At 34.2% G+C, this 27,314-nt stretch overlaps 1 protein-coding gene and 1 long non-coding RNA gene across 9 annotated transcripts in view; one reads left to right on the top strand and one right to left on the bottom strand.

Annotated features, from left to right (window-relative positions):
* LOC309627530 overlaps positions 1–27,314 on the top strand; it is a 439,048-nt gene that overhangs the window by 132,154 nt on the left and 279,580 nt on the right. The gene's annotated exons all lie outside the window — the stretch shown is intronic.
* Positions 1–27,314, bottom strand: part of RAB28 (RAB28, member RAS oncogene family) — a 99,038-nt gene that overhangs the window by 50,739 nt on the left and 20,985 nt on the right. For all 8 annotated transcript variants that reach the window (XM_082389522.1, XM_082389526.1, XM_082389528.1 and 5 more), the window contains exon 4: positions 26,241–26,370. In XM_082389522.1, the coding sequence (XP_082245648.1) occupies positions 26,241–26,370 (130 nt within the window). The remainder of the gene's footprint in view (positions 1–26,240; positions 26,371–27,314) is intronic.

Genomic DNA, 27,314 nt, shown 5'->3' with positions numbered 1-27,314 from the left:
GAAAAGAAATGAAGACAGCCTAAGAGACCTCTGGGACAACATTAAACGCAACAACATTCGCATTATAGGGGTCCCAGAAGGAGAAGAGAGAGAGAAAGGACCAGAGAAAATATTTGAAGAGATTATAGTCGAAAACTTCCCTAACATGGGAAAGGAAATAGCCACCCAAGTCCAGGAAGCGCAGAGAGTCCCATACAGGATAAACCCAAGGAGAAACACGCCGAGACACATAGTAATCAAAGTGGCAAAAATTAAAGACAAAGAAAAATTATTGAAAGCAGCAAGGGAAAAACGACAAATAACATACAAGGGAACTCCCATAAGGTTAACAGCTGATTTCTCAGCAGAAACTCTGCAAGCCAGAAGGGAGTGGCATGATATACTTAAAGTGATGAAAGGGAAAAACCTACAACCAAGATTACTCTACCCGGCAAGGATCTCATTTAGATTTGATGGAGAAATCAAAAGCTTTACAGACAAGCAAAAGCTAAGAGAATTCAGCACCACCAAACCAGCTCTACAACAAATGCTAAAGGAACTTCTCGAAGTGGGAAACACAAGAGAAGAAAAGGACCTACAAAAACAAACCCAAAACAATTAAGAAAATGGTCATAGGAACATACATATCGATAATTACCTTAAACGTGAATGGATTAAATGCCCCAACCAAAAGACACAGGCTTGCTGAATGGATACAAGAACAAGACCCATATATATGCTGTCTACAAGAGACCCACTTTAGGTCTAGGGACACATACAGACTGAAAGTGAGGGGATGGAAAAAGATATTCCATGCAAATGGAAATCAAAAGAAAGCTGGAGTAGCTATACTCATATCAGATAAAATAGACTTTAAAATAAAGAATGTTACAAGAGACAAGGAAGGACACTACATAATGATCCAGGGATCAATCCAAGAAGAAGATATAACAATTATAAATATATATGCACCCAACATAGAAGCACCTCAATACATAAGGCAACTGCTAACAGCTATAAAAGAGGAAATCGACAGTAACACAATAATAGTGGGGGACTTTAACACTTCACTTACACCAATGGAAAGATCATCCAAAATGAAAATAAATAAGGAAACAGAAGCTTTAAATGACACAATAGACCAGATAGATTTAATTGATATATATAGGACATTCCATCCAAAAAAAGCAGATTACACGTTCTTCTCAAGTGCGCACGGAACATTCTCCAGGATAGATCACATCTTGGGTCACAAATCAAGCCTCAGTAAATTTAAGAAAATTGAAATCATATCAAGCATCTTTTCTGACCACAACGCTATGAGATTAGAAATGAATTACAGGGAAAAAAACGTAAAAAAGACAAACACATGGAGGCTAAACAATACGTTACTAAATAACCAAGAGATCACTGAAGAAATCAAACAGGAAATAAAAAAATACCTAGAGACAAATGACAATGAAAACACGACGACCCAAAACCTATGGGATGCAGCAAAAGCGGTTCTAAGAGGGAAGTTTATAGCTATACAAGCCTACCTAAAGAAACAAGAAAAAGCTCAAGTAAACAATCTAACCTTACACCTAAAGAAACTAGAGAAAGAAGAACAAACAAAACCCAAAGTTAGCAGAAGGAAAGAAATCATAAAGATCAGAGCAGAAATAAATGAAATAGAAACAAAGAAAACAATAGCAAACATCAATAAAACTAAAAGTTGGTTCTTTGAGAAGATAAACAAAATTGATAAGCCATTAGCCAGACTCATCAAGTAAAAGAGGGAGAGGACTCAAATCAATAAAATCAGAAATGAAAAAGGAGAAGTTACAACAGACACCGCAGAAATACAAAGCACCCTAAGAGATTACTACAAGCAACGTTATGCCAATAAAATGGACAACCTGGAAGAAATGGACAAATTCTTAGAAAGGTATAACCTTCCAAGACTGAATCAGGAAGAAACAGAAAATATGAACAGACCAATCACAAGTAATGAAATTGAAACTGTGATTAAAAATCTTCCAACAAACAAAAGTCCAGGACCAGATGGCTTCACAGGTGAATTCTATCAAACATTTAGAGAAGAGCTAACACCCATCCTTCTCAAACTCTTCCAAAAAATTGCAGAGGAAGGAACACTCCCAAACTCATTCTATGAGGCCACCATCACCCTGATAGCAAAACCAGACAAAGACACTACAAAAAAAGAAAATTACAAACCAATATCACTGATGAATACAGATGCAAAAATCCTCAACAAAATACTAGCAAACAGAATCCAACAACACATTAAAAGGATCATACACCATGATCAAGTGGGATTTATCCCAGGGATGCAAGGATTCTTCAATATACGCAAATCAATCAATGTGATACACCATATTAACAAATTGAAGAATAAAAACCATATGATCATCTCAATAGATGCAGAAAAAGCTTTTGACAAAATTCAACACCCATTTCTGATAAAAACTCTCCAGAAAGTGGGCATAGAGGGAACCTACCTCAACATAATAAAGGCCATATATGACAAACCCACAGCAAACATCATTCTCAATGGTGAAAAACTGAAAGCATTTCCTCTAAGATCAGGAACAAGACAAGGATGTCCACTCTCACCACTATTATTCAACATAGTTTTGGAAGTCCTAGCCACGGCAATCAGAGAAGAAAAAGAAATAAAAGGAATACAAATTGGAAAAGAAGAAGTAAAACTGTCACTGTTTGCAGATGACATGATACTATACATAGAGAATCCTAAAACTGCCACCAGAAAACTGCTAGAGCTAATTAATGAATATGGTAAAGTTGCAGGATACAAAATTAATGCACAGAAATCTCTTGCATTCCTATACACTAATGATGAAAAATCTGAAAGAGAAATTATGGAAACACTCCCATTTACCATTGCAACAAAAAGAATAAAATACCTAGGAATAAACCTACCTAGGGAGACAAAAGACCTGTATGCAGAAAACTATAAGACACTGATGAAAGAAATTAAAGATGATACCAACAGATGGAGAGATATACCATGTTCTTGGATTGGAAGAATCAACATTGTGAAAATGAGTATACTACCCAAAGCAATCTACAGATTCAATGCAATCCCTATCAAATTACCAATGGCATTTTTTACGGAGCTAGAACAAATCATCTTAAAATTTGTATGGAGACACAAAAGACCCCGAATAGCCAAAGCAGTCTTGAGGCAAAAAAATGGAGCTGGAGGAATCAGACTCCCTGACTTCAGACTATATTACAAAGCTACAGTAATCAAGACAATATGGTACTGGCACAAAAACAGAAACATAGATCAATGGAACAAGATAGAAAGCCCAGAGATTAACCCACGCACCTATGGTCAACTAATCTATGACAAAGGAGGCAAAGATATACAATGGAGAAAAGACAGTCTCTTCAATAAGTGGTGCTGGGAAAACTGGACAGCTACATGTAAAAGAATGAAATTAGAATACTCCCTAACACCATACACAAAAATAAACTCAAAATGGATTAGAGACCTAAGTATAAGACTGGACACTATACAACTCTTAGAGGAAAACATAGGAAGAACACTCTTTGACATAAATCACAGCAAGATCTTTTTTGATCCACCTCCTAGAGTAATGGAAATAAAAACAAAAATAAACAAGTGGGACCTAATGAAACTTCAAAGCTTTTGCACAGCAAAGGAAACCATAAACAAGACGAAAAGACAACCCTCAGAATGGGAGAAAATATTTGCAAATGAATCAACGGACAAAGGATTAATCTCCAAAATATATAAACAGCTCATTCAGCTCAATATCAAAGAAACAAACACCCCAATCCAAAAATGGGCAGAAGACCTAAATAGACATTTCTCCAAAGAAGACATACAGACGGCCACGAAGCACATGAAAAGATGCTCAACATCACTAATTATTAGAGAAATGCAAATCAAAACTACAATGAGGTATCACCTCACTCCTGTTAGAATGGGCATCATCAGAAAATCTACAAACAACAAATGCTGGAGAGGGTGTGGAGAAAAGGGAACCCTCTTGCACTGTTGGTGGGAATGTAAATTGATACAGCCACTATGGAGAACAATATGGAGGTTCCTTAAAAAACTAAAAATAGAATTACCATATGACCCAGCAATCCCACTACTGGGCATATACCCAGAGAAAACCGTAATTCAAAAAGACACATGCACCCGAATGTTCATTGCAGCACTATTTACAATAGCCAGGTCATGGAAGCAACCTAAATGCCCATCAACAGATGAATGGATAAAGAAGTTGTGGTACATATATACAATGGAATATTACTCAGCCATAAAAAGGAACGAAATTGAGTCATTTGTTGAGACGTGGATGGATCTAGAGACTGTCATACAGAGTGAAGTAAGTCAGAAAGAGAGAAACAAATATCGTATATTAATGCATGTATGTGGAACCTAAAAAAATGGTACAGATGAGCCAGTTTGCAGGGCAGAAGTTGAGACACAGATGTAGAGAATGGACATATGGACACCAAGGGGGGAAAACTGCGGTGAGGTGGGGATGGTGGTGTGCTGAATTGGGCGATTGGGATTGACATGTATACACTGATGTGTATAAAATTGATGCCTAATAAGAACCTGCAGTATAAAAAGCAAACAAAACAACTAATACTAAACTTTCATTGGGTTATTTGTATGGAAATATGTTAATATAAATGTTTCAGACATTACATGAAATTTCTAAAAATCTTATATTTGTATTTGTATGGAAATATGTATGGAAATATGTTAATATAAATGTTTCAGACATTACATGAAATTTCTAAAAATCTTATATGTACTGGTATAATGTTATAAGTCATAATCCTAGTTATTACTTTAAAATGTATATCTCAGAAATAACTAATTTTCTTGTCAACTGCATTATTATGAACTTTCATCAAATCTTTAACCGTGGTCATTTTTAAGTCTTTTGTCATTTACAGACAGTTCTGGGTGTACTCTGATGATTTTGCAAATATGTTCCTATAAAAGGGTTTCATCTTCAAGAAATTCATGGAAAAGACTCTGACAAGTACAGGTTTCTGGTAACTGACTGTACTGCTGAACTGAATGAATAAGCATTTTCAGAACTCTAATGAAAAACTGATGAACTCATAAAAGTGCTAACAAAAGATCAAGATGAAAAAAAAAATGAATTACATGGGACTGAGTGAATTGATGAGGATGAGTATAATTTTTGTGACTTTCTGTCTGAATTAAAAAAAAAAAAAATCCCACAAGGACTCAGAGGCAAAGAATATACAAATCAATTTTCACTGCAAAGTAAAGGAGCTGTTACAGTGGAGGATTACTGGACTGAATGTCAATATTATGACATAGTATGAGTGTGTTTCATGTTTGGTAATTGCAATCATTGTTGCTTTTGTTGTGGTCATCCATGTACAATGCTTGGTGTCAGTCTATTTATCTCTTGTAAAAATAAAATACAGTGTGTGTGTGTGAAAAAAAAAAAAACAATGAAGACCCAACGCAGCCAAAAATAAAATAAAATTAAATTAAATTAAATTGCATTACATTAAATTAAATTAAAACGTCATGACCTTGGATAAGGCAATAGTTTCTTAGATATAACACCTAAAGCATAAGCAACCAAAGAAAAAAAATAAATTGGATTTCATCAAAGTCAAAAACTTTTGTGTATCAAATGACCTAACTAAGAAAATGAAAAGCCAACCTGCAAAATCAAATAAAATATTTATAAATTGTATATCTGATAAGGGTATAATATCCTCTAAAGAACACAACACAACAATTAAAGACAACAAAACTTAAAAACGGGCAAATGATTTGAATATGTATTTCTCCAAAGAAGATATACAAATAGACATTAAGAACCTGAAAAGATACTCAACATGATTGTTAGGGAAATGAAGATCAAAATCACAATGAGATATCACTTCACACACACTAGGATGGCTATAATTTTTTTTAAAAAAAGTAAAATAACAAGTGCTGGTGAGGATCTAGAGAAACTGCAGCCCTCATACATCACTGGTAGGAATGTGAAATGGTGCAACTGCTGTGGAAAACAGCTTGGTAGTTCCTCAAAAAGTAAGTTACCATATGACACAGCAATTCCATTCCTAGGTATCTTCCCAAGAGAAATAAAAACCTATGTCCATGCAAAAACGTATACATAAATGTTCGTAAAAGCATTATTCATAATAGCCAAAAACTGGAAAACAACCCAAATGGCCATCAACTGATGAATGGATAAACAAAATGTGGTAAGTTATATCCATACAATGGAATATTATTTAGCCATAAAAAGAAATGAAGTACTGATACATGTTATAACATAAATGAACCTTGAAGACATTATTATAAGTGAAAGAATCCAAACACAAAAGGTCACATATTTCATGATTCCATTTATATGAAATGTCTAGAATAAGCAAACCCATAGGAACAGAAAGTAGTTTAGTACCTCGCCAGAAGTTATGGAGGGGAAATGGAGGGAAGAAGGAGAAAGGGCAACAGTGACTGCTAATGGGTACAAGGTTTCTTTTTGGGGTAAAGAAAACATTCTAGAATTAGATAGTGGTTATGGCTGCACAACCCAGTGAATATACTAAAAACGGTATACTTCAAAATGGTGAATTTTATGGTAGGTGAATTATATCTAAATTTTCTTTAAAAATCCCATAACTATAGCATCCCGTAACTATGACAAAATTTTCTTAGTACGGTCAATAGTCTCTTGAGGTGATAAAAGTGTTTTGTTCCTATTTCACCACTCCGAATTAATAAAGCCAATAAAACTTTAGATCATGCATACAAAACTCCTAAACTCTCTCTTAATCCCTAAATTTTGCTCCAATATGATACACAATGAATAATGCCCTCAAACACAATTACATATATACAATTCCCAAAGCACTAACTATATCTCCACCCATTCCTCGCTCTTTAGAAAGCATATCAGAATATAAGCTGTAATCATATATATTTATCACATTATTATATATATTTATAGTATTTATAATACAGAGCCCAACTGATCACATCAAGTGTGTCATGACTGCCTTGTTGCACCTGAAAATTTTCTACAATGATCCACTTGAAAAACTATCAATAACAAATCTTTGATTATATGGAGACTATATGATAGATTATAACAATACTAGGTAGAGCTTCTTATTAAAACTCAGTTACTTTTTATATGTGTCCAAGAGATTCTTTTTTTTTTAATCTTTTTATTTATTATATTTTAAATATTTATTTATTTATTTGGCTGCATCAGGTCTTAGGTCTTTGTCACGGCATGCAGGATCCTTTTTTTGTTGTGGCGCGCGGGCTCTAGAGCTCGCGGGCTCAGTAGTTGTGGCGCGCGGGCTTAGTTGCCCCGTGGCATGTGGGATCTTAGTTCCCCTACCAGGGATCGAACCCACGTCCCTGCATTGGAAGGTGGATTCTTAACCACTGGACCACCAGGGAAGTCCCATGTCCAACAGATTCTTGGATGGTTCATTTGCTCAACATCTTCCAAAAATTTTTAAATTTATATTTCCATATGCATCATATTTTTTAAATTTGAAAAAAGTCAACAGAAAACCATCAGTTCAAAAAGAGATAAAAAAGACCATCTTCTGGAATTAAGCCTAGCATATTCAGTAAAAAAAGAGAGTTCATTTGAATGTTAGATACAGGCATACCTCATTTCATTGCATTTCACTTTATTGTGCTTTGCAGGTATTGCATTTTCTAAAAATTTAAGGTTTGTGGCGACACTGCATTGAGCAAGTCTATTGGTACCATTTTTCCAACAGCATTTGCTCACTCTGTGTTTTTGTGTCACATTTTGGCAATTTTCATGATGTTTCAAACTTTTCCATTATTATTATATTTGTTAAGATGATTTATCATCAGCGACCTTTGATGTTACTGTTGTAATTGTTTGGGGGCGTCACAAACTGAACCCATATAAGACTGCAAACTTAATCGATAAATATTGTGTGTGTTCTAACTGCTCCATCGACAGGCCATTCCACCATCTCTCTTTCTCTCTTCATGCCTCCCTATTCCCTGAGACACAACAATATTCAAATTAGGCCAATTAGTAACCCTACAATGACCTCTAAGTGTTCAAGTGAAAGAGTCACACATCTCTCACTTTAAATGCAAATCTAGAATGATTAAGCTTAGTGAGGAAGGCATGTCAATAGCTGAGACAGGCCAAAAGCTAGGCCTCTTGTGCCAAACAGTTAGCCAAGTTGTGAACGCAAAGGAAAAGTTCTTAAAGGAAATTAAAAGTGCTACTCCAGTGAACCCACAAATGATAAGAAAGCAAAACAGCCTTACTGCTGATATGGAGAAAAGTTTTTATTATAGTTGATTTACAATGTTGTGTTTCATTTCTGCTGTACAGCAAAGTGACTCAGTTATATATATATATAAATATATTCTCTTTCATATTCTTTTCCATTATGGTTTAGCATAGGATATTGAACATAGTTCCCTGTGCTATACAGTAGGAGCTTGTTGTTTATCTACCCTATATATAATAGTTTGCATCTGTTAATCCAAAACTCCACGTCCTTCCCTCCCCCACCCCCTCTCCCCCTTGGCAACCACAAGTCTGTTCTCCATATCTGTAAGTCTGTTTTTGTTTCACAGATATGTTCATCTGTGCCATATTTTAGATTCCACATATAAGTGATATCATATGGTATTTGTCTTTCTCTTTCTGATTTACTTCAGTTAGTATGATAATCTCTAGGTCCATCCATGTTGCTGCAAACAGCATTATTTCATTCTTTTTAATGGCTGAGTAATATTCCATTGTATATATGTACCACATCTTCTTTATCCATTCATCTGTCAATGGACATTTAGACTGTTTCCATGTCTTGGCTACTGTAAACAGTGCTGCTATGAACATAGCGGTGCATGTATCTTTTCAAACTATAGTTTTGTCTAGGTATATGCCCGGTAGTGGGATTGCTGGGTCGTATGGTAGTTCTATATTTAGTTTTTTAAGGACGCTCCATACTGTTCTCCATAGTGGCTGTATCAATTTACATTCCCACCAACAGTGTAAGAGGGTTCCCTTTTCTCCACATCCTCTCCAGCATTTATTATTTGTAGAATTTTCAATGATGGTCATTCTAACTGGTGAGAGGTGGTAACTCATTGTAGTTTTTTTTTTAATAACTTTTCTACTACTTTCTAAAATTTTTATTTTATATTGGAGTACAGTTGACTTACAATGTTGTGTTAGCCTCCGGTGTACAGCAAAGTGATTCAGTTATACATATACATGTATCTATTCTTTTTCAGATTCTTTTCCCATTTAGGTTATTACAGAATACTGAGCAGAGTTCCCTGTGCTATATAGTTATGTCCTTGTTGTTTACCTATTTTATATATAGTAGTATGTATATGTTAACCCCAAACTCCTAATTTATCACGCCCCCCCACCTTTCTTCTTTGGTAATCATAAGTTTGTTTCCTAAGTCTGTGAGTCTATTTCTGTTTTCTAAATAAGTTCATTTGTATCATTTTTTTAGATTCCATATATAAGTGATATCATATGATATTTGTCTTTCTCTGTCTTACTTCACTTAGTATAATCTCTAGGTCCATCCATGTTGCTGCAAATGGCATTATTTCATTCTTTTTTTATGGCTGAGTAATATTCCATTGTACATATGTACCTCATTGTAGTTTTGATTTGCATTTCTCTAGTAATTAGCAATGATGAGCATCTTCTCATGTGCCTATTGGCCATCTGTATGCCTTCTTTGGAAAAATGTCTATTTAGCTCTTCTGCCCATTTTTTGATTGGGTTGTTTGTTTTATTGTTATTGAATTGTAGGAGTTGTTTGTGTATTTTGGAAATTAAGCCCTTGTTGGTTGCATCATTTGCAAACTTTTTCTTGATATGGAGAAAGTTTTAGTGGTCTGGATAGAAGATGATCCAGTCAAAACATTCCCATAAGTCAAAGCCTAATCCAAAGCAAAGCACTGTCTTTAACTAACGAAGGCTTAGAGAGGTAAGGAAGCTGCAGAAGAAAACTTTGCAGCTAACAGAAGTTGATTAATGAGGTCTAGGGAAAGAAGCCATCTCCATAACATAAATGTGCAAGGTGAAGCAGCAAGTGCTCATAGAGAAGCTGCAGCAAGTTATCCAGAAGATCTAGCTAAGTTAACTGATGAAGGTGGCTACACTAAACAACAGATTTTCAATGTAGATAAAACAGCCTTATATTGGAAGAAGATGCCATCTAGGACTTTCACAACTGGAGAGGAGAAGTCAATGCCTGCCTTCAAAGGACAGGTTGACTCTCTTGTTAGGGGCTAATGCAGCTCATGACTTTAAGTTGAAGCCAACGGTCATTTACCATTCTGAAAATCCTAGGGCCCTTAAGAATTATGCTATATCTTCTGTGCCTGTGCTCCTAGATGGAACAACAAAGTCTAGATGACAGTACATCTATTTATAACATGGTTTCCTGAATATTTTAAGCCCACAGTTGAGAGCTACTGCTCAGAAAAAAAGGATTCCTTTCAAAATATTATTGCTCATTGACAATGCACCTGGTCACTGAAGAGCTCTGATGGAGATGCACACAATGAGATTAATGTTTTCATGCCTACTAATACAACATCCTTTCCATAGCCCATAGATCAAGGAGTAATTTTAAGTTTCAAGTCTTATTATCTAAGAAATAAATTTTGTAAGGCTATAATTGCCAAAGATAGTGATTCCTCTGATGGATCAGGGCAAAGTAATTGAAAACATTCTGGAAAGATTCACCATTCTAGACACCATTAAATAACATTAGTGATTCTTGGGAAGAAGTCAAAATATCAACATTAACAGAAGTATGGAAGTTAATTCCAACCCTCTTGGATGACTTTGAAGGGTTTAAAACTTCATTAGAGGAAGTAACTGCAGATGTAGCAGAAACAGCAACAGAACTAGAATTAGAAGTGGAGCCTGAAGATGTGACTGAATTGCTGCAATCTTATGAAAAAACTTTAATGAATGAGGAGTCGCTTTTTACAGATAACTAAAAAAAGTGGTTGCTTGAGAGGTAATCAACTTCCGGTAAAGATGATGTGAAGACTGTTGAAATGACAACAAAGGATTTAGAATATTACATAAACTGAGTTGATAAAGCAGCGGCAGGGTTTAAGGGGATTGACTCCAATTTTTTTTTCTTTGTCAGGTGACTTTTTTGTTGTTGATTTTTTATTGAAGTATAGTTGATTTATAATATTGTGTTAGTTTTAGGTTTACAGCATAGTAATTCAGTATTTTTGCAGATTATATCCCATTATAGGTTATTACAAGATAACTGGTATAATTCCCTGTGCTATACAGTAAATCCTTATTGTTTATCTATTTTATATATAGTATTTTGTATCTGTTGATTCCATACTTCTAATTTGTCCCTCCTCCCTTCCCTCTCCTCTTTGGTAACCACAAGTTTTCTGTATCTGTGATTCTGTTTCATGTATACATATACATTCCTTTGTTAACACAAAAATACTTGTTAACAAATACTTGTTAACAAAAAATAACTTTTTACATTCCATATATAAGTGATATCACATAGTATTTATCTTTCTCTGTCAGGCTTATTTCACTAAACATAATATTATCTAGGTCCATCCACATTGCTGCAAATAACAGTATTTCATTCTTCTTTATGTCTGAGGAAAGTTCTACTGTGGGTAAAATGCTATCAAACAGCATTGCATGCAGAAGAGAAAGCGTTTGTGAAGGGAAGAATCAATCAATGAGGCAAACTTCATTGTCTTATTTTAAGAAATTGCCACAGCCAGCCCAACCTTCGGCAACTACCACCCTGATCATTTAGCAGCCATCATCAATGAGGCAAGACCCTACACCAGCAAAAAGACGACAACTTGCTAAAGGCTCAGATGATGATTAGTATTTTTTTAGCAATAAAGTATTTTTAATTAAGGTATGTACTTTTTTTTTTAGACATAATGCTACTTAACAGACTACAGTATAGTGTAAATATAACATTTATATGCCCTGGGAAACCAAAAAATTTGTGTGACTCACTTTGTTGTGATATTCGCTTTACTACGGTAGTCTGGACCTGAACCCACAGTATCTTCAACGTATGCCTACGTGGTTCTAAAAGTCATATGTGATATTCTATTTCTGTAAATCAACTCACTTTCCCTTCCTTTGGCTTCCATTATAATTTTAGAAGTACCGGAACAGAACAAAAAGGAGGAGGGCACCATTTGCTTTTAGAAGCATTCTTCCAATAATTTGCATAGTATGTGCATTTGATTCTGATAACAAACAAAAAGTTATTCAAATAATCTGACTAAGCCACAGTTTCATATATTAAATATTCAAAGGTGGTCTACAAATTTAATGTCCATTGATTTCCGTAACGTTTTCAAAAGAGCTCTTATTTTGGTTTCCTCATTAGTAAATAAAATAATAACATCAGAAGACTTCTGTATTATTCTAGCTTCAACTTCTATGATTCTTTGAGATTTACTTCTAACATATTAAACCATAATGGCTCTGCTTTGGGCTGAACTATGTCAACCCTGCCCTCCCTCAAATTCATATGTTGAAGTTCTAACCCCCAGACCCTTAGAATGTGACTTTATTTCAATATAGGGCCTTTAAAGAAGTAATTAAGGTAAAATTGAGGTCATATGGATGGGCCCTAATCCAGCATGACTGCGGTCCTTAAAAGAGGAGATTTGTACACAGACACGCATGAAGGAAAGACCATGTGAAGATAAAGGGAGAAGACAGCCATCTACAAACCAACCCTGCAGACACCTTGATCTCAGACTTCTAGCCACTAGAATTGTTAGAAAATAAATTTCTGTTGTTTAAACCACCCAGTCTGAGGTACTTTGTTATGGCAGCCCTGGCAAACTAATACAGGCTCTAATATTTTTTGTTATTTAGATCCTCCTAGCATGGAAACAAACACCAAAATATGGAAGTGGAACTCATATTTTAAGAAACTCTAAAATGAGTTCTTAGGATTTTTTTTTTTTTTTGTAAAAAAGCCAACATTTAGATCTTCTGCCCATTTTCTTTTTTTCTTTTTTTTCTTTTTTACATCTTTATTGGAGTATAATTGCATTACAATGTTGTGTTAGTTTCCACTGTACAACAAAGTGAATCATCTACATGCATACATACATCCCCATATCCCCTCCCTCTTGAGCCTCCCTCCCACCCTCCGTATCCCACCCCTCTAGGTGGTCACAAAGCATCGAGCTGATCTCCCTGTGCTATGCAGCAGCTTCCCACTAGCCATCCATTTTACATTTGGTAGTGTATATATGTCAATGCTCCTCTCTCATTTCGTCCCAGCTTCCCCTTTCCCCCATGTCCTCAAATCTGTTCTCTATGTCTGTGTCTCTATTCCTACCCTGCCACCAGGTTCATCAGTACCATTTTTTTAGATTCCATATACATATGCATTAACATACGGTATTTGTTTTTCTCTTTCTGACTTACTTCACTCTGTATGACAGACTCTAGGTTCATCCACCTCATTACAAATAACTCAATTTCGTTCCTTTTTATGTTTGAGTAATATTCCATTGTATATATGTGCCACATCTTCTTTATCCATTCATCTGTCGATGGACATTTAGGTTGCTTCCATGTTCTGGCTATTGTAAACAGAGCTGCAATGAACATTGTGGTACATGTATCTTTTTGAGTTATGGTTTTCTCAGGTTATATGCTCAGTAGTGGGATTGCTCCTTCCGCCTATTTTCTGATTGGGTTGTTTGCTTTTTGATACTGAACTGTGTGAGCTCTTTTTGGAGATTAATCCCTTGTTGGTCAGTTCATTTGCAAATATTTCCTCCCATTCTGTGGGTTGTCTTTTTGTTTTCTTTATGATTTCCTTTGCTGTGCAAACGCTTTTAAGTTTAATTAGGTCCCGTTTATTTTTGTTTTTATTTTCATTACTCTAGGAGGTCTCCAAAAAAGACACACAGTTGGCCTAAAAGCACATGAAAAGATGCTCAACATCACTAATTATTAGAGCAATGCATCATCAAAAAATCTAAACAACAAATGCTGGAGATGGTGTGGAGAAAAGGGAACCCTCCTATACTGTTGGTGGGAATGTAAATTGGTACAGCCATAACGAAGAAGAGTATGGAAGTTCCTTAAAAACTAAAAATAGAACTACCATATGATCTAGCAATCCCACTCCTGGGCATATATCTGATGAAAACCATAATTTGAAAAGATACATGCACCCCAATTTTCATTGCAGCACTATTTACAATAGCCGAGACATGGAAGCAACCTACATGTCCATCGACAGAGGAATGGATAAATATGTGGTACATATATACTATGGAATATTACTCAGCCATAAAAAAAGAGCAAAATAATGCCATTTGCAGCAACACAGATGGACCTAGAGATTGCCATACTGAGTGAAGTCAGACAGAGAAAGACAGATATCATATGATATCACTTATATGCGGAATCCAAAAAAAATGGGACAAATGAACTTATTTACAAAACAGAAATGGAGTCACAGATGTAAAAAACAAACCTACGGTTACCAGGGGGGAAAGGAGGGTAGGGATAAATTAGGAGATTGGGATTGACATATACACACTACTGTATATAAAATAGATAACTAATAAGGACCTACTGTGTAGCACAGGGAACTCTACTCAATCCCTGTAATGACCTATATGGGAAAAGAATCTTAAAAAAAGTGCATATATATAAAACTGATTCACTTTGCTATACACCTGAAACTAACACAACAATGTACATCAACTATATTCCAATAAAAAATAAATTAAAAAAAATTTTTTTAAGCCAACATTAAATTCCAAATGCAGAGATACCCTTGAACTGGCTCAAGACTTACTTATAACATGATGTATCCAAACCCTACCAGTTTTGCAAAAACTCAGTTTGAGGTCTACATTCCTCTTAATCCTTTCCCTCTCATTGATACAGTAGTGCTAAACTATACGTTGTTTTTCTTTTGTACTTTTTGTCCATTATGTTAATCTTACTTCCACAAAAAGACAAGTTTCCTGAAGGCTGGATTCATGATATATGTGCCTAGGAAGCAGCCACATGCTCACAGAAAGAACTTATTACTTTATGGATTGACTGTCTTAAATATAATAGTTATATTAAGTTTGCTATTATCTTTCTATGCTGCTTAATTTTAAGGTATTTCAAATGAGAAAGAACTGAGAACATGCCTTTAACACATGTATAGAATCACACATAGATTTGAAAACATCCTACAAGAATTACCTAATTTAGCCTAATTAATCATCTAATTAATTCTTTAATTATTAGAAAAATACAGACCACAATATTTATTCTTATTTTTTCCACTGTTAGCAATATATATCTTTTACAGTATACAGTGGTTAATCTTTACCATTCCCTGAATGATAATGAGAATATATTTTCACAGTAGCAATTGGTGACATTTCAATAAATCAAATGTGCTGCAGTGATACCTAAATAAAAGCTTATTTCACTATAATGATGCTTCCAGGCTTCCCTCAAGTCAGGTGGTTACTTGCAGTTAATGACCTGTGACATGCCACACAAGTAGTCCTAAAAAGACTTATTATCCACCGCATGTGCAACAATATTTGCTTTATGGATGGCTAAATGAATGAAGACATTCAATGTAACTGTAAAAGTAAAATCAAAAGAAAACTTACAAGTAACATGTTTTCTTTAAGTAAAAGGGCTGTGACCATTTTCCATTAATACTTAACCTTTTGCTGGAGCAGTGCAACCACATATAATGCTCAAATCCATAAAGCCCAAGAGCTGTTCTGGGTTAATGCTAATTAACTGCCTCCAATCAAAAGAGCAGTAACTTTCCAAAAATGTGATATCATCAGCCTTTATTATTGATGTCAAAGTCACATCACAAAGCTTAATGAACAATAAAAAAAAAGACAAATATGCTTTATACATAAGTTGAGAGTATGTATCTTTCAGTATCTTTCAGTCGAATTTACATATAAATATACAACAAAAACACACCAAGAAAAGAACTATTACTATCATGCTTCAGAGAAAATTTGCTAATCTCAAACAATACACTATCTTTTATAGCTGCCAGACTTTGTAAGCATTCAAATCTTTACCATTTATAATTTTATTTCACTTACTAGACTCGGCTTTTGTCCACCATATGTCCACTGTGGATTAACTATTCCCTTAGGTACAATTAAGGCCTTTCCATTTGTTGTAAGAAGAGCTAAGTATGAAGGACACAGCCAGAAATAACATTTATACCTCAACCAAAAACAGAAGTACATTCAAACTCCAACGATGGTTTATGCAGCATCTTTTTTTTTATTAGACACATGTCTACAAAGCAAAATAAACTTGAGATAAAAATTCATGGCAACTGTACACCAGCTTTCACCATTCAGATTGAATATCAAAATTATATCACCGCCATTAACTGAATTTAAATATTTTTTTCAGAAAAATATACTTCTAAACTACAAGTTAAGTGAAGGGTGGCTTCCAAACAATAATTATAACCAAAATTTTAATCATTTTTTATGTATTTCAAAGACATTTCACAAAATTTTTAATGTTTTTGATTTTTAAATCCTTAAATTAAAAAAGTACGAGACTTAGCAATACCTCCTCCCATTACCCATAACTAGAAGAGAGGATTTGGAGAAAGAGTGGGAAATACAGTAATAACAACTAACATATATAGCACCTATATATACCAGGCATGGTTTTAGGAGCTTTATATATATTTAATTTTTATTACAACCTCCTTATAAGGTAGGTGCTATTGTTATTTCCATTTTACAGATGACAAAACTAAGGTACAAAGAGGGTGAGTACCTTACCATGGTCACACATTTAAATAAGTGAGCCCATATCTGAACCTAAGTGGTCTTACTTAGAAGTCTGTGTCCTTGACCACTACTCTATACTGTCTCTATATTAAAGATATTAAGGTGCTAGAACACACTATAAAATAAATATCCATAAAGGAAAATAACACTTCTCATCTTTTTAAAATTAAAATTTTGAATGAAAATTAAGTGATGAGAGCTAAGAGTTTAGTTTTCAAATGAACTATGTGTGTAATGTAAGAGGCATTTTGCATGATCTTATGTAGTAGTAACTCATAAGCACCAAGTGAGGCTGTTATTATATGCCTCTTCCAGATGAAAAACCTAGCCTCAGAGTTTTACAAAAGCTAGGAAAAAAAACAGTATTATTTTCTCTTTATCATCTCAAAATTTCCATAGTTCCATCTTTTACTAAGGTAGAGAATTAATAATTTTCTAGTCATTCATAACAAGTATTTATTGAGCATTTCCTGTGTGCCAAGGACTGAGCTTGATACTAGAGACACAGCAGTGAACAGGTAGACAGTCTCTGCCTTCATGGAGCTTTAGTTACAGAACACCTACATAATTCCAAATGGTAAAAAAATAAAATAAAAAACTCTGCTCTAAAAAAGGTGACTTTTTCAGAACATTATAGAGACCAAACTAGTCATTACCAGTAGAGAGAAGGAAGGGAAGAGGGGCAAGATAGGGTAGGGGCTTAAGAGGTACAAACTACTATGTATAAAAGAAATAAGCTACACGGATATATTGTACAGCACAGGGAATATAGCCAATACTTTATAACCTTAAATGGAGTATAATCTATAAAAATATTGAATCATGATGTTGTTTACCCTAAACTAACATAATATTGTAAATCAACTATACTTCAAAGAAAAAAAAGAAATGCTATTTTTAGAGCCCCAAAAAGCACTTGAAAGTTGGTCACATTTCCAGGGTGTGCCTGGCAAATACTAAGAATTCAATAAATCTTGGTTATATTTATTGTTATTAGGTATATGCACCTATTCATGTATATAGAAAATGGATACTTAATAATCTAATAACTGAATGATAAAATGAGCCTAAGAAATCATCTCTGCAAAGATAAGAAGACAGGATTTCAATCACATGAAAAGTTAAACTCTCTTAAAATTGTATGGCAACAAATATGTTCAATTAATCAGACTTACAACTAAACAGAGTTTGGGTCATCATATTTTAGGAATAGAAGGTGCTCATGATTGCCTAGTACAATCCCCTCATTTTATACATGAGGATCATCTTAAGTGATTAAATAAATTGCTAAGGTAATGTAGCTAGATAAAATGACAGTAGCAGGACAAAGTTTTTTGATCCCTACTCTAGTGTTCTTTTAATCTATATTGGATTTATTAAACAATCACAGCAAATATAAAGTAAAATAAATCATTAAAGGGGCTTAAATTACATTAATAAAAATCTCAAATCTTTTCACAAAAAGTTTTTATAGCTGTATTCTTTAATTTTATTTAGTATTAATTTAATATTTAATAATTTCTTCTAAAATTTAAAATCAGAGTCATCATAAAAGAAACAACAGGTGGATTATGCTTTCTTTAGCATTTAATAAACTTTCTCTATCATGACAATGAAAGACAGACAGAAATCATATGAACAGATTGCTATGACCGAAATGCTTACACAATTCCCCCAAAACAAACAAAACAAAACCACAAAATCCTTAAACTTCTCAAGCTAAATAAACTGTAATACTGTCAAAATGGTTTAAAGTAGGCCAACTAAAAAAAAGTTAACTATGAAATGACATAATAACATCACTGCAACAACTGTCAGGTGAAAAATGGTTTCTGATTAGTATTATGAAAAAGCACTTATTTGACATTTTCTTACCCAATATATCAGTCACAACACCAGTGTGAACGCAAGCTTATGCATTTAATTTGATAAAACTACTCAACCAATTAAACTTGAAATACTATCAAAGTGTTCTTAAAGTACAGTAGGAGTGTGAAATACCATATAAGAGAACAGCTGTAAGTGTATGTATTAAAATACTCTCTCACTCAGTATACAGAACACTGATGCTATCAGTATCAGAATAAGATGCTGCCAGCATCCTCCAGTATGTAAATAATCATAGCTCTATTTGACAAATTTACATGTAAAGAGAGGAAAAAGAAAAAAGAAAAAAAAAATGAAGCAACAGAAACATTAGGTCCATCTGAAAAAGACACTTGGATCTGATACTTTTGGGATAACTATCACCAGAACAAAAAGAACCATATTAAAGTAAATGGGTAAGGGGCAGAATGTTATAATTTAGACTGTATAAACAGAATGAACTTTTCAAATCCTCAAAAGAGTTTTTGTTTATGCCTTATAAATTATAAACTCTTTTAAACAAACTGGTAATAATGACTCACTTGTTCACTTTGCTAAAATATTGTAGATGATAAATTTTATAGAAGTTGATATGAATCCTTCAAAACAGGAATCAAAGTAAATGTTACTTACTTCATAGTTTCACATTTCCACTCTCCAGATACAATAAGAATTTTTGAAAACTCAAGAGTCGCAGTATAGGCAAGTACTTTCATGTAAAATCCCATGAAGTTCTTAAAGCTGGACATAAAGCCATCTCTTATACTCATCTATTACTAAGAATAAAGAATAGTCTTTAAAAGCCTTGTGATAACTTTACTGAGAGCATCAGTAAAATTTTCAACTTAAAATTTACTTGTTTTACTAATACATTTCCATGGAGTTCAGGGAACACAACTTACAGGGTACATTAAAATGTAACCTTTGAACCTCACAGTGTAAAACATCACTTCCTGGGCAGAGATAGTACTCCAAGAACAATCAATCACTGTTAAGAAGAATATACACTCAACATTGTTAATTAGTGTTGATGCACTCTTCTCTATGCCCTCATCTGTCATGAAGATTGTTTAAAAATCTGAGTTATTAGTCTTTATTTGGGAAAGGATCTGTTTAATATCTTTAAGAGTAGAAATCATTCATCCATCCACTCTATACTGGAGCATGATAATTCCTACTCCCAATACAAGTTACTGATAACCACCACCCCTCCACTAACTAAGAAGCTATAAATCAGGAAGGGGGCAGCTCCTATGCAACCCTGTTAATTTCTGTTTACAATCTATCCAACTGAGAATGTTAGCTAGTCAGGGGAGAAACTAGGTGATGGATCAGATAGTAGGAAAACATAACAGCTTAAAGATAGAAAATAACAAAATGACAAATTAAAATGCCATGTGGTTATAAAACATGGATTGAATATAAAATTAATCTTTAAAAAATTAATATTCCTGAGTGTTCATTTCATTTTAATTTGAACTTTCCCTGAAACACTAAAAGAAAAACTAAAAGTGTATTTGAGTGAAGACTCTGATTTTTAAATTAAACACAAAAATTTAAAATTTGTAAATAAAAAGTTGAAAGTGTAAGTTTCTACCAGTATGTAAAAGTCACAAGAAAATGAAGCAAAATTCTTAATTTTTTTTAGATTTATTTAACCTAAAATCATGATATAAAATCTATGACATTTTATCTCTAACATGATCCAGCATAATATAACTTCAATGTGTTTCTTAAGAAACTCTGACATTATTCACCAGAGTGGAATTCACTAGGCCAGTTGGGCCTGAAGGCCATCTAATAAGTTCCCTGTTACCTACTATGTATTTTTCCTTATTAAGAAAACAATTTTCCCTGAATAACGTATCCCAGGCCATATACACTCAATTTCAACAGAGTCTTCCTGAAAAGGCTTTTATTCATTCATTTGGTATTCATTCATTCAGACATTGTTCTAAGTGATGAGGTCCCTAGCTTTCACAGAGCTTAGACAGACAAGAAACAAACAAGAAATGATATCAGATGACAATGAGACTATGCAAATAACTGAAACAGAACGTCCTGACAAAAAGGGACTTGATGACTCGCTTAGATTTGAGTGGTCAAAGAAGGCAGCTCTGAGGAGATGACATTTAAGATGAGATCCAAATGACAAAATGGAGCCAGCCAAGACAAATGTGCCTTACACATATAGTGGACAAGGGAGCATTTAGTAGAAAATTAGGTCTGAGATGTAGGTAGGAGCCAGATAACCCTGTGCTTGATGAAATTGGATAAGGAGTTTGGATTTCATTCTATTGTGATGAGAAAGCACTAGAGGGTTTTAAGGAGAGAAGTCATACAGTATGATTTGCCATTTGGGAACTGGATTTAGGAGAGCAAAGCTAAGAGCAGGAGGAAGAGTTAGGAAGCTAGTGCCATAGTTCACATGAGAGTTGATGATTGTGTGTTGGGACATGGTCAGATCCACCTGTAATAAGCCTGTAATAAGTGGTCATATATCGAAAATCCCTAAGTTCTGCAGTGCAGGCTCTGATCAAGTGAGAGTGCCCCGATGCTTGGAGAGCAAGACCTTCAAGGCCAGGAAATCAGGTATTAAGCCTGGTGCAGAAGCTGCCTTAGATGGTAATATAATTGTTTCCAGGTGCTTATGTGGCTATATTCATAGCCGATCAGACAATGCACTGTACTTGGAGCCACAGACATCATCAAACTCCAATGGAACTTCCACAAAACACACAGAATAAGTAGATGACTTACCCCTTTCCCATTTTTTTTTTAAATAAATTTATTTATTTATTTATTTTTAATTTTTTGGCTGCATTGGGTCTTTGTTGCTGCGCACAGGCTTTCTCTAGTTGCGGTGAGCGGGGGCTACTCTTCATTGTGGTGCGCAGGCTTCTCATTGCGGTGGCTTCTCTTTGTTGTGGAGCATGGGCTCTAGGTGCACGGGCTTCAGTAGCTGTGGCACACGGGCTCAGTAGCTGTGGCTCACAGGCTCTAGAGCGCAGGCTCAGTAGTTGTGGCACATGGGCTTAGTTGCTCCGCGGCATGTGGGATCTTCCCGGACCAGGGCTCGAACCCGTGTCCCCTGCATTGGCAGGCAGATTCTTAACCACTGCACCACCAGGGAAGTCCTCCCTCTTTCCCATTTTGAAAGTTACTACCAGGAATATTTTTTTACCTCACTAGGGAAAAGTAGGGCCTTCCATGGAAATTTGAACATAATTTTATTTATTAATCCCAACAACCAGACAAAGCAAAAGAAAGTCAAATTTCTAGAAAACTTGAAGATGGTAGAGAAAAAGAATAAAATTAAGACCCAGATTAGCAGTTCCCAATCACTCCTTAAGCACTCTCTGTGGTTCAACCTTTGCACAAATTAACAATGGCTAGCTGAATACACATAGCTGGCACTCGAGAATGTTTGCTGAATTAATTGCCCTACCCAACACACAGCATGAGAACTATCATGGTAAAAAACAAGGAATAAGATGGTGACAAAGGAATTCTCTAGGAACCATTTTCTTCAGGCTACTTTTGTAAAATATCTATGTCAGCTGTACTAATTTGTGACTTGTGATCTTTCTAACTGAAGCTATAGTCCATGCTTTTAAAAGGCTATTATGATTAATAATAATAACTAATAGTTATTGGGCACTTACAGTGTACAGGAAATGTGTTCTAAGTGTTTTTATGTAATAGCTCATTTAATCCTTAAACCGACTTTATCAGACAGAAACCATTATCCTTATTTCCAGATGAAGAAATTGAGACTTAAAGACATAAAGTAACTTGTCTGCTGTTACACTGCTGATAAGTGAAGAAACTGGGCTTGTAAGCAAAGTCTGTCTAAACTTAAAACCCTCTGATCTTAACCACGACTCAATACTTCACTTAAAATCTTAAACAGTACAAAGAAATAACACTACTGTTTTACATCCTTTTAGAATTGAATATAAAATAAAATTAATTAATTTGTTTTAAGTACAGTTGACCCTTGAACAACGCTGGTTTGAACTGCACAGGTCCACTTACATGCAGATTTTTTTTTCAATAGTAAATACTACAGTACTACATGATCCAAAGTTGGTTCAATCCATGGATGCAGAACCGTGAATAAGGAGGAACAGAGTTTACAGAGGGCTGACTATAAGTTAAACGTGGATTTTTGACTGCAGGGAGGAACTATGCCCCTAACCCCTGTGTTGTTCAAGGGTCAAATATATTATATACTTTTAAGTATTATATACTGAAATAATTAACTTACTAATTATCAATTCTACTTCATTAAAGCAAGTCCCTTCCTCTGCTGGCTATATCATTAACCTATACTAGTTAAACCATAATAAAATGCAATTTTTACAAAACTAAACCTGTAATTCATCTTTACCTAAAACTATTCTCAATCCTCAGCCCAAATTTCTGAGAGTTTACCATATTTTAATAAAAAGCACATGATTTTATAACTTACTAATTATAAGCTCTTACTATGGAACAAATTCACACACACACACTCTTTGTATGGAAATTTTCTCTGTATCCCATCTTTTTGCTAAACTTTGGCTAAAAGTTGGCTACTGCTGCCAATATTTTCATAGCCTACACATACTTCTTTTCAACATATGCTTTCTATTCAAGCAAATAATAGGACAGAATAACGAATTTTTAAAAGCACATTTAGGCAGACGATGACTGTGTAGATAATGATCATAATAATTCAAACGTCTTCCCATCATGCTTCTTTTGCTTTGCCTTTAACTAGTATCTAAAGTCTTTGCTTTTAATTGAGGAAATTCATTGTCAATAGATCTATTCTAAAAGAAATGTTAAAGGAAGTTCTTCAAACAGAATCTGCTATCAAACAGACTCTTGGATCTAAACAGATAAATAAAGAGTGCTGGCAATGTAATAAGTAAATGTAAAATAAAATGTACCTTTTTTCTTATTTTTAATTGCTCTTAAAAGCTAAATGACTGTTTAAAGCAAAAATTATTTATAGAATATGTAAAAATATATCTGACAATAATAACACAAAGGATTGGGGTGGGAGGGAATTAAACACTAATGTTTAAGCTCCTTATACTACACATGAAGAGACATACTATCATTTGAAGGTAGACTAATTAAGGATGTATAGTGAACATCTTAAGGAAACAACTAAAAATATAACATATAAACATATAATATGTGTAAGTTAATAGGTGAAATAAAATGTAATAATAAATGATCAATTAACTCAAGAGAAAGCAGAAAAAGAGGAAAAAAAAGAAAACAACAGATTGAACAAATATAACACTCATCTGATGAATGAAAAAAGTCAGATGAAACAACTGTGAAAGCCTTGCCATCTGGAACATTCTCTGAATCTGGGAGCTGCTTCCTTGACTTGGAAAACGTTCCAATGTTTCATGAGGCCCTTGATATAGAAACTCTTAATAAAATCTCTTTAATTAGTTTGGTGTTGCTCAAAAAAAAAAAGTCTTTGCTTTTTAATATAATTATATCCCCAAAAAAGAAAATGAGTGCATACTACTATAATGTAACATCAACTTGTAAACACAAATTGTAAAATCATTCACTACATGATAATATTGATCATATGAAACTGGGCCGGTGACAGATAGCAGTAAATAATATCCAGGAAAATGTTTGTCTCTAATCACTTAATTTTACACATGTAACATTCTGTGTGACTGCATACTCTATTATATGATCGCATTCTGAAAGAGAGTATTATAAATACAAGAAAGGGGTTAGAGCTAAACCAAAAGTGAAAAAATTCTTTTGACTTTCATGCAATTAAATCTCAAACGTAACACTGTAACAGTTTTTTGCATAAATTCATATAATTATATAAATGTTTGTTTTTGAAACCCAGGAATGGCATCACCAGCACAGTCCAATAGCCCATCTAGTCTGACATCCTGTCTTAGACAGTGACCAATGGCGGAGGCCTCACAGGATAGCATAAACACATAACATAATGTATATAATTGTGCACCACTACACCATTACTCCAGATGTAGTTAGATTATATCCTGAAAGAAATGAAAACAAACCCCAACCCCCATCACTCCCTTACTCTATAATTTCCCAAAAGGTGACGGGGAAACCTCCAATAAAGCACAAATTTAACTATAACATAAACCAATGCTTTGGTGACATGACGAATGACTAACAAATGATCTCCTAAAATGAAAAGCTGCACTCAGAAACAGAACCTAAGCTCATCAAAACTTATGATTTATAAAGGGGGATTTCAATGAATTGAAAAGCATCTGATTCACTCAATTAGATCTAAAAAATAGATGAGCAAAGTTTAACTAAAGCTTTAAAAAAAAAAATGTTTCTTTTACCCAAGCCATCCATTTTGTGATATGTGATACTGTTTTCTAGAAAGTATTATAAAATTTATATTTTTAACTCTTCAGAGAAATGATATTCACACCTGTTTTGTAATGGTTTTAAAGTAAGGCTTGGATTTATTAAATGTTCATCTAAGTGTGCAAAACCACATAATGAAGAAATTGTGGTTTGGTCCTTCAGGAAGTACTATTTCCTAAACAATTATAGACAAAAAAAAATGCACTGTATTTTTAAAGACTTTTGGAGAAGATAATTCTCTTGGTAGTATACTTGGGTATTGATTTAACAAAGCTTATAGTCAGGAAACAGTTCCTGACCTGAATCCTCCATGGTATAATTTAAATTCATTTTCTCTTTTTCTGACCTCAAATAAGTTGTAGAAGATTAGGTAATATCATATCTTATATATTTGAAAACTCTTATTAAGGTCCCCTTTACCAGGATAAATGCATTGCAGGACTATGAACCAAATAATAATCCTGTACTGAATTCAGTCTTATAATTTTTATATGCTGTATATCATAGCCCAAGAGACAGATCTCAAAAATTACTTATCCATCATTTTTACCAAGCACCACTCCTCTCCCAATATACTCTTTCTCAAAAAAAAAAATCTATATTTAAGAACAAACCTCAAAAATTTAGAAAAGGAAGTTTATGAGCGATGAGAGCAAGGAACAATGCACACAAAATTCCATGCAGACACTGCTTCCTTCCCTAGAACAGGGTATCATTTAATGAAATGTATCTCTCAAAATCTCTGGGGCAGAGCTGAAGCTGCAGTGTAATATCATAAAATCTGCAGCTGTGTTGCTGTTCTTAATAGTCCACGCTGCTTCCTTAGACAACAGGAAGCCAAAACACACACACACTGCAGAACAGAACTTACCTTAACAAGGAATTGGCCAAAGCGGCAGAGCAGTTACGATAGATCAAGCATCAAACTGTTATTGTAAAGACTGTACACATCTTTAGGAATTTTCTCCTCAACTTGCTCACTCCAGGAAAACAGTATCTATTTATGTTTCCAAACATCAATTTTTTTTAGTAATAAAAACTACAGGATAGACAAATAAAGTTTACTATATATAAATAAACATTAATAACTTACTTTTATTGCCCACCAAGGCAACCAGTGGCTGAGTTTCAGACTCCTCACTCACTTTCTTCACCACAGAATACCAATCTTCTAAATTCTCAAAGCTTTGATAATTTGTAATATCATATACCAAGAGGATTCCCTGTCGCAAAAGAGTTACAGAATATTTATAATATGCTACTTTAAAAAATATTAATACTGAACACTGTTAAGTAATAGATATGTTGAATAGAGTATAAAAAGTACAAACGTGGACTGTTTGTATCTGACTTCAATTTAGGTATTAGCAGACAGATAATACTGAATGTCTTCATTCAAGATAAATCCAGCAATTAAGATACAATGCAAGCTAAAGAATAATTTTATCAAACTGTAAGTGGTTTTCCAATGAGATATCTGGGATATGCTTGGTAAGTTTCAATAAAATATAAGAAAATCATATCATAGAGGTGAAAAAAGCTTCAAGGTCTACAATTCTGCCTGTCACTTTCATGAGGTCAAACATTTAAACCTTTCAATAAATAACCATCTGCTGCTGCTCTTTTTAAATATTTTCAAAAATTGAGATTCCATGACATCCCCTGACAGTCAATTTCAGCGTTTAACACAATTTTCTTTAAATGAAATAAGTCGATTTCCTCTTTCGGTCCTGTGTGCATTTGGAGAACAACATGAGAGTGTCCTCCTTATAATAACCCTTCATGTACTTGAAGATAGTTAAGTAACTCCTTCACCATCTCCTTTCCAGAATAAACAAACTCAATTCCTTAAACTTGCCTCAAAGGACCTATTTTCTATCCCTTTAATCATAGTTGTTGGTTCTTCCCAGGACATGCTACATATAGTTTTTTGACATCCTCTTTAAAATGAGCAATGTAAAACTGGACATGATACTGTAATAAGAGCCTGAACAAAGCCAAATACAACAGAGCGATTGCTTCCTGCCTCTTATATATCATATTCCTTTTAATATATCCCATTATTTTGTGTGGGAAGGAGAAGAAGTATGTACACTCACAAAAATAACACTGCCACATTCTTGATTCTCATCCAATTTGTGGTCAAATACTTAATACAAAGCTCTCT

Source organism: Balaenoptera borealis (assembly GCF_965194805.1).
Source record: "Balaenoptera borealis genome assembly, chromosome: 4".
Taxonomy (NCBI): Eukaryota; Metazoa; Chordata; class Mammalia; order Artiodactyla; family Balaenopteridae; genus Balaenoptera; species Balaenoptera borealis.
This window is presented reverse-complemented; position numbering and strand designations above follow the sequence as displayed.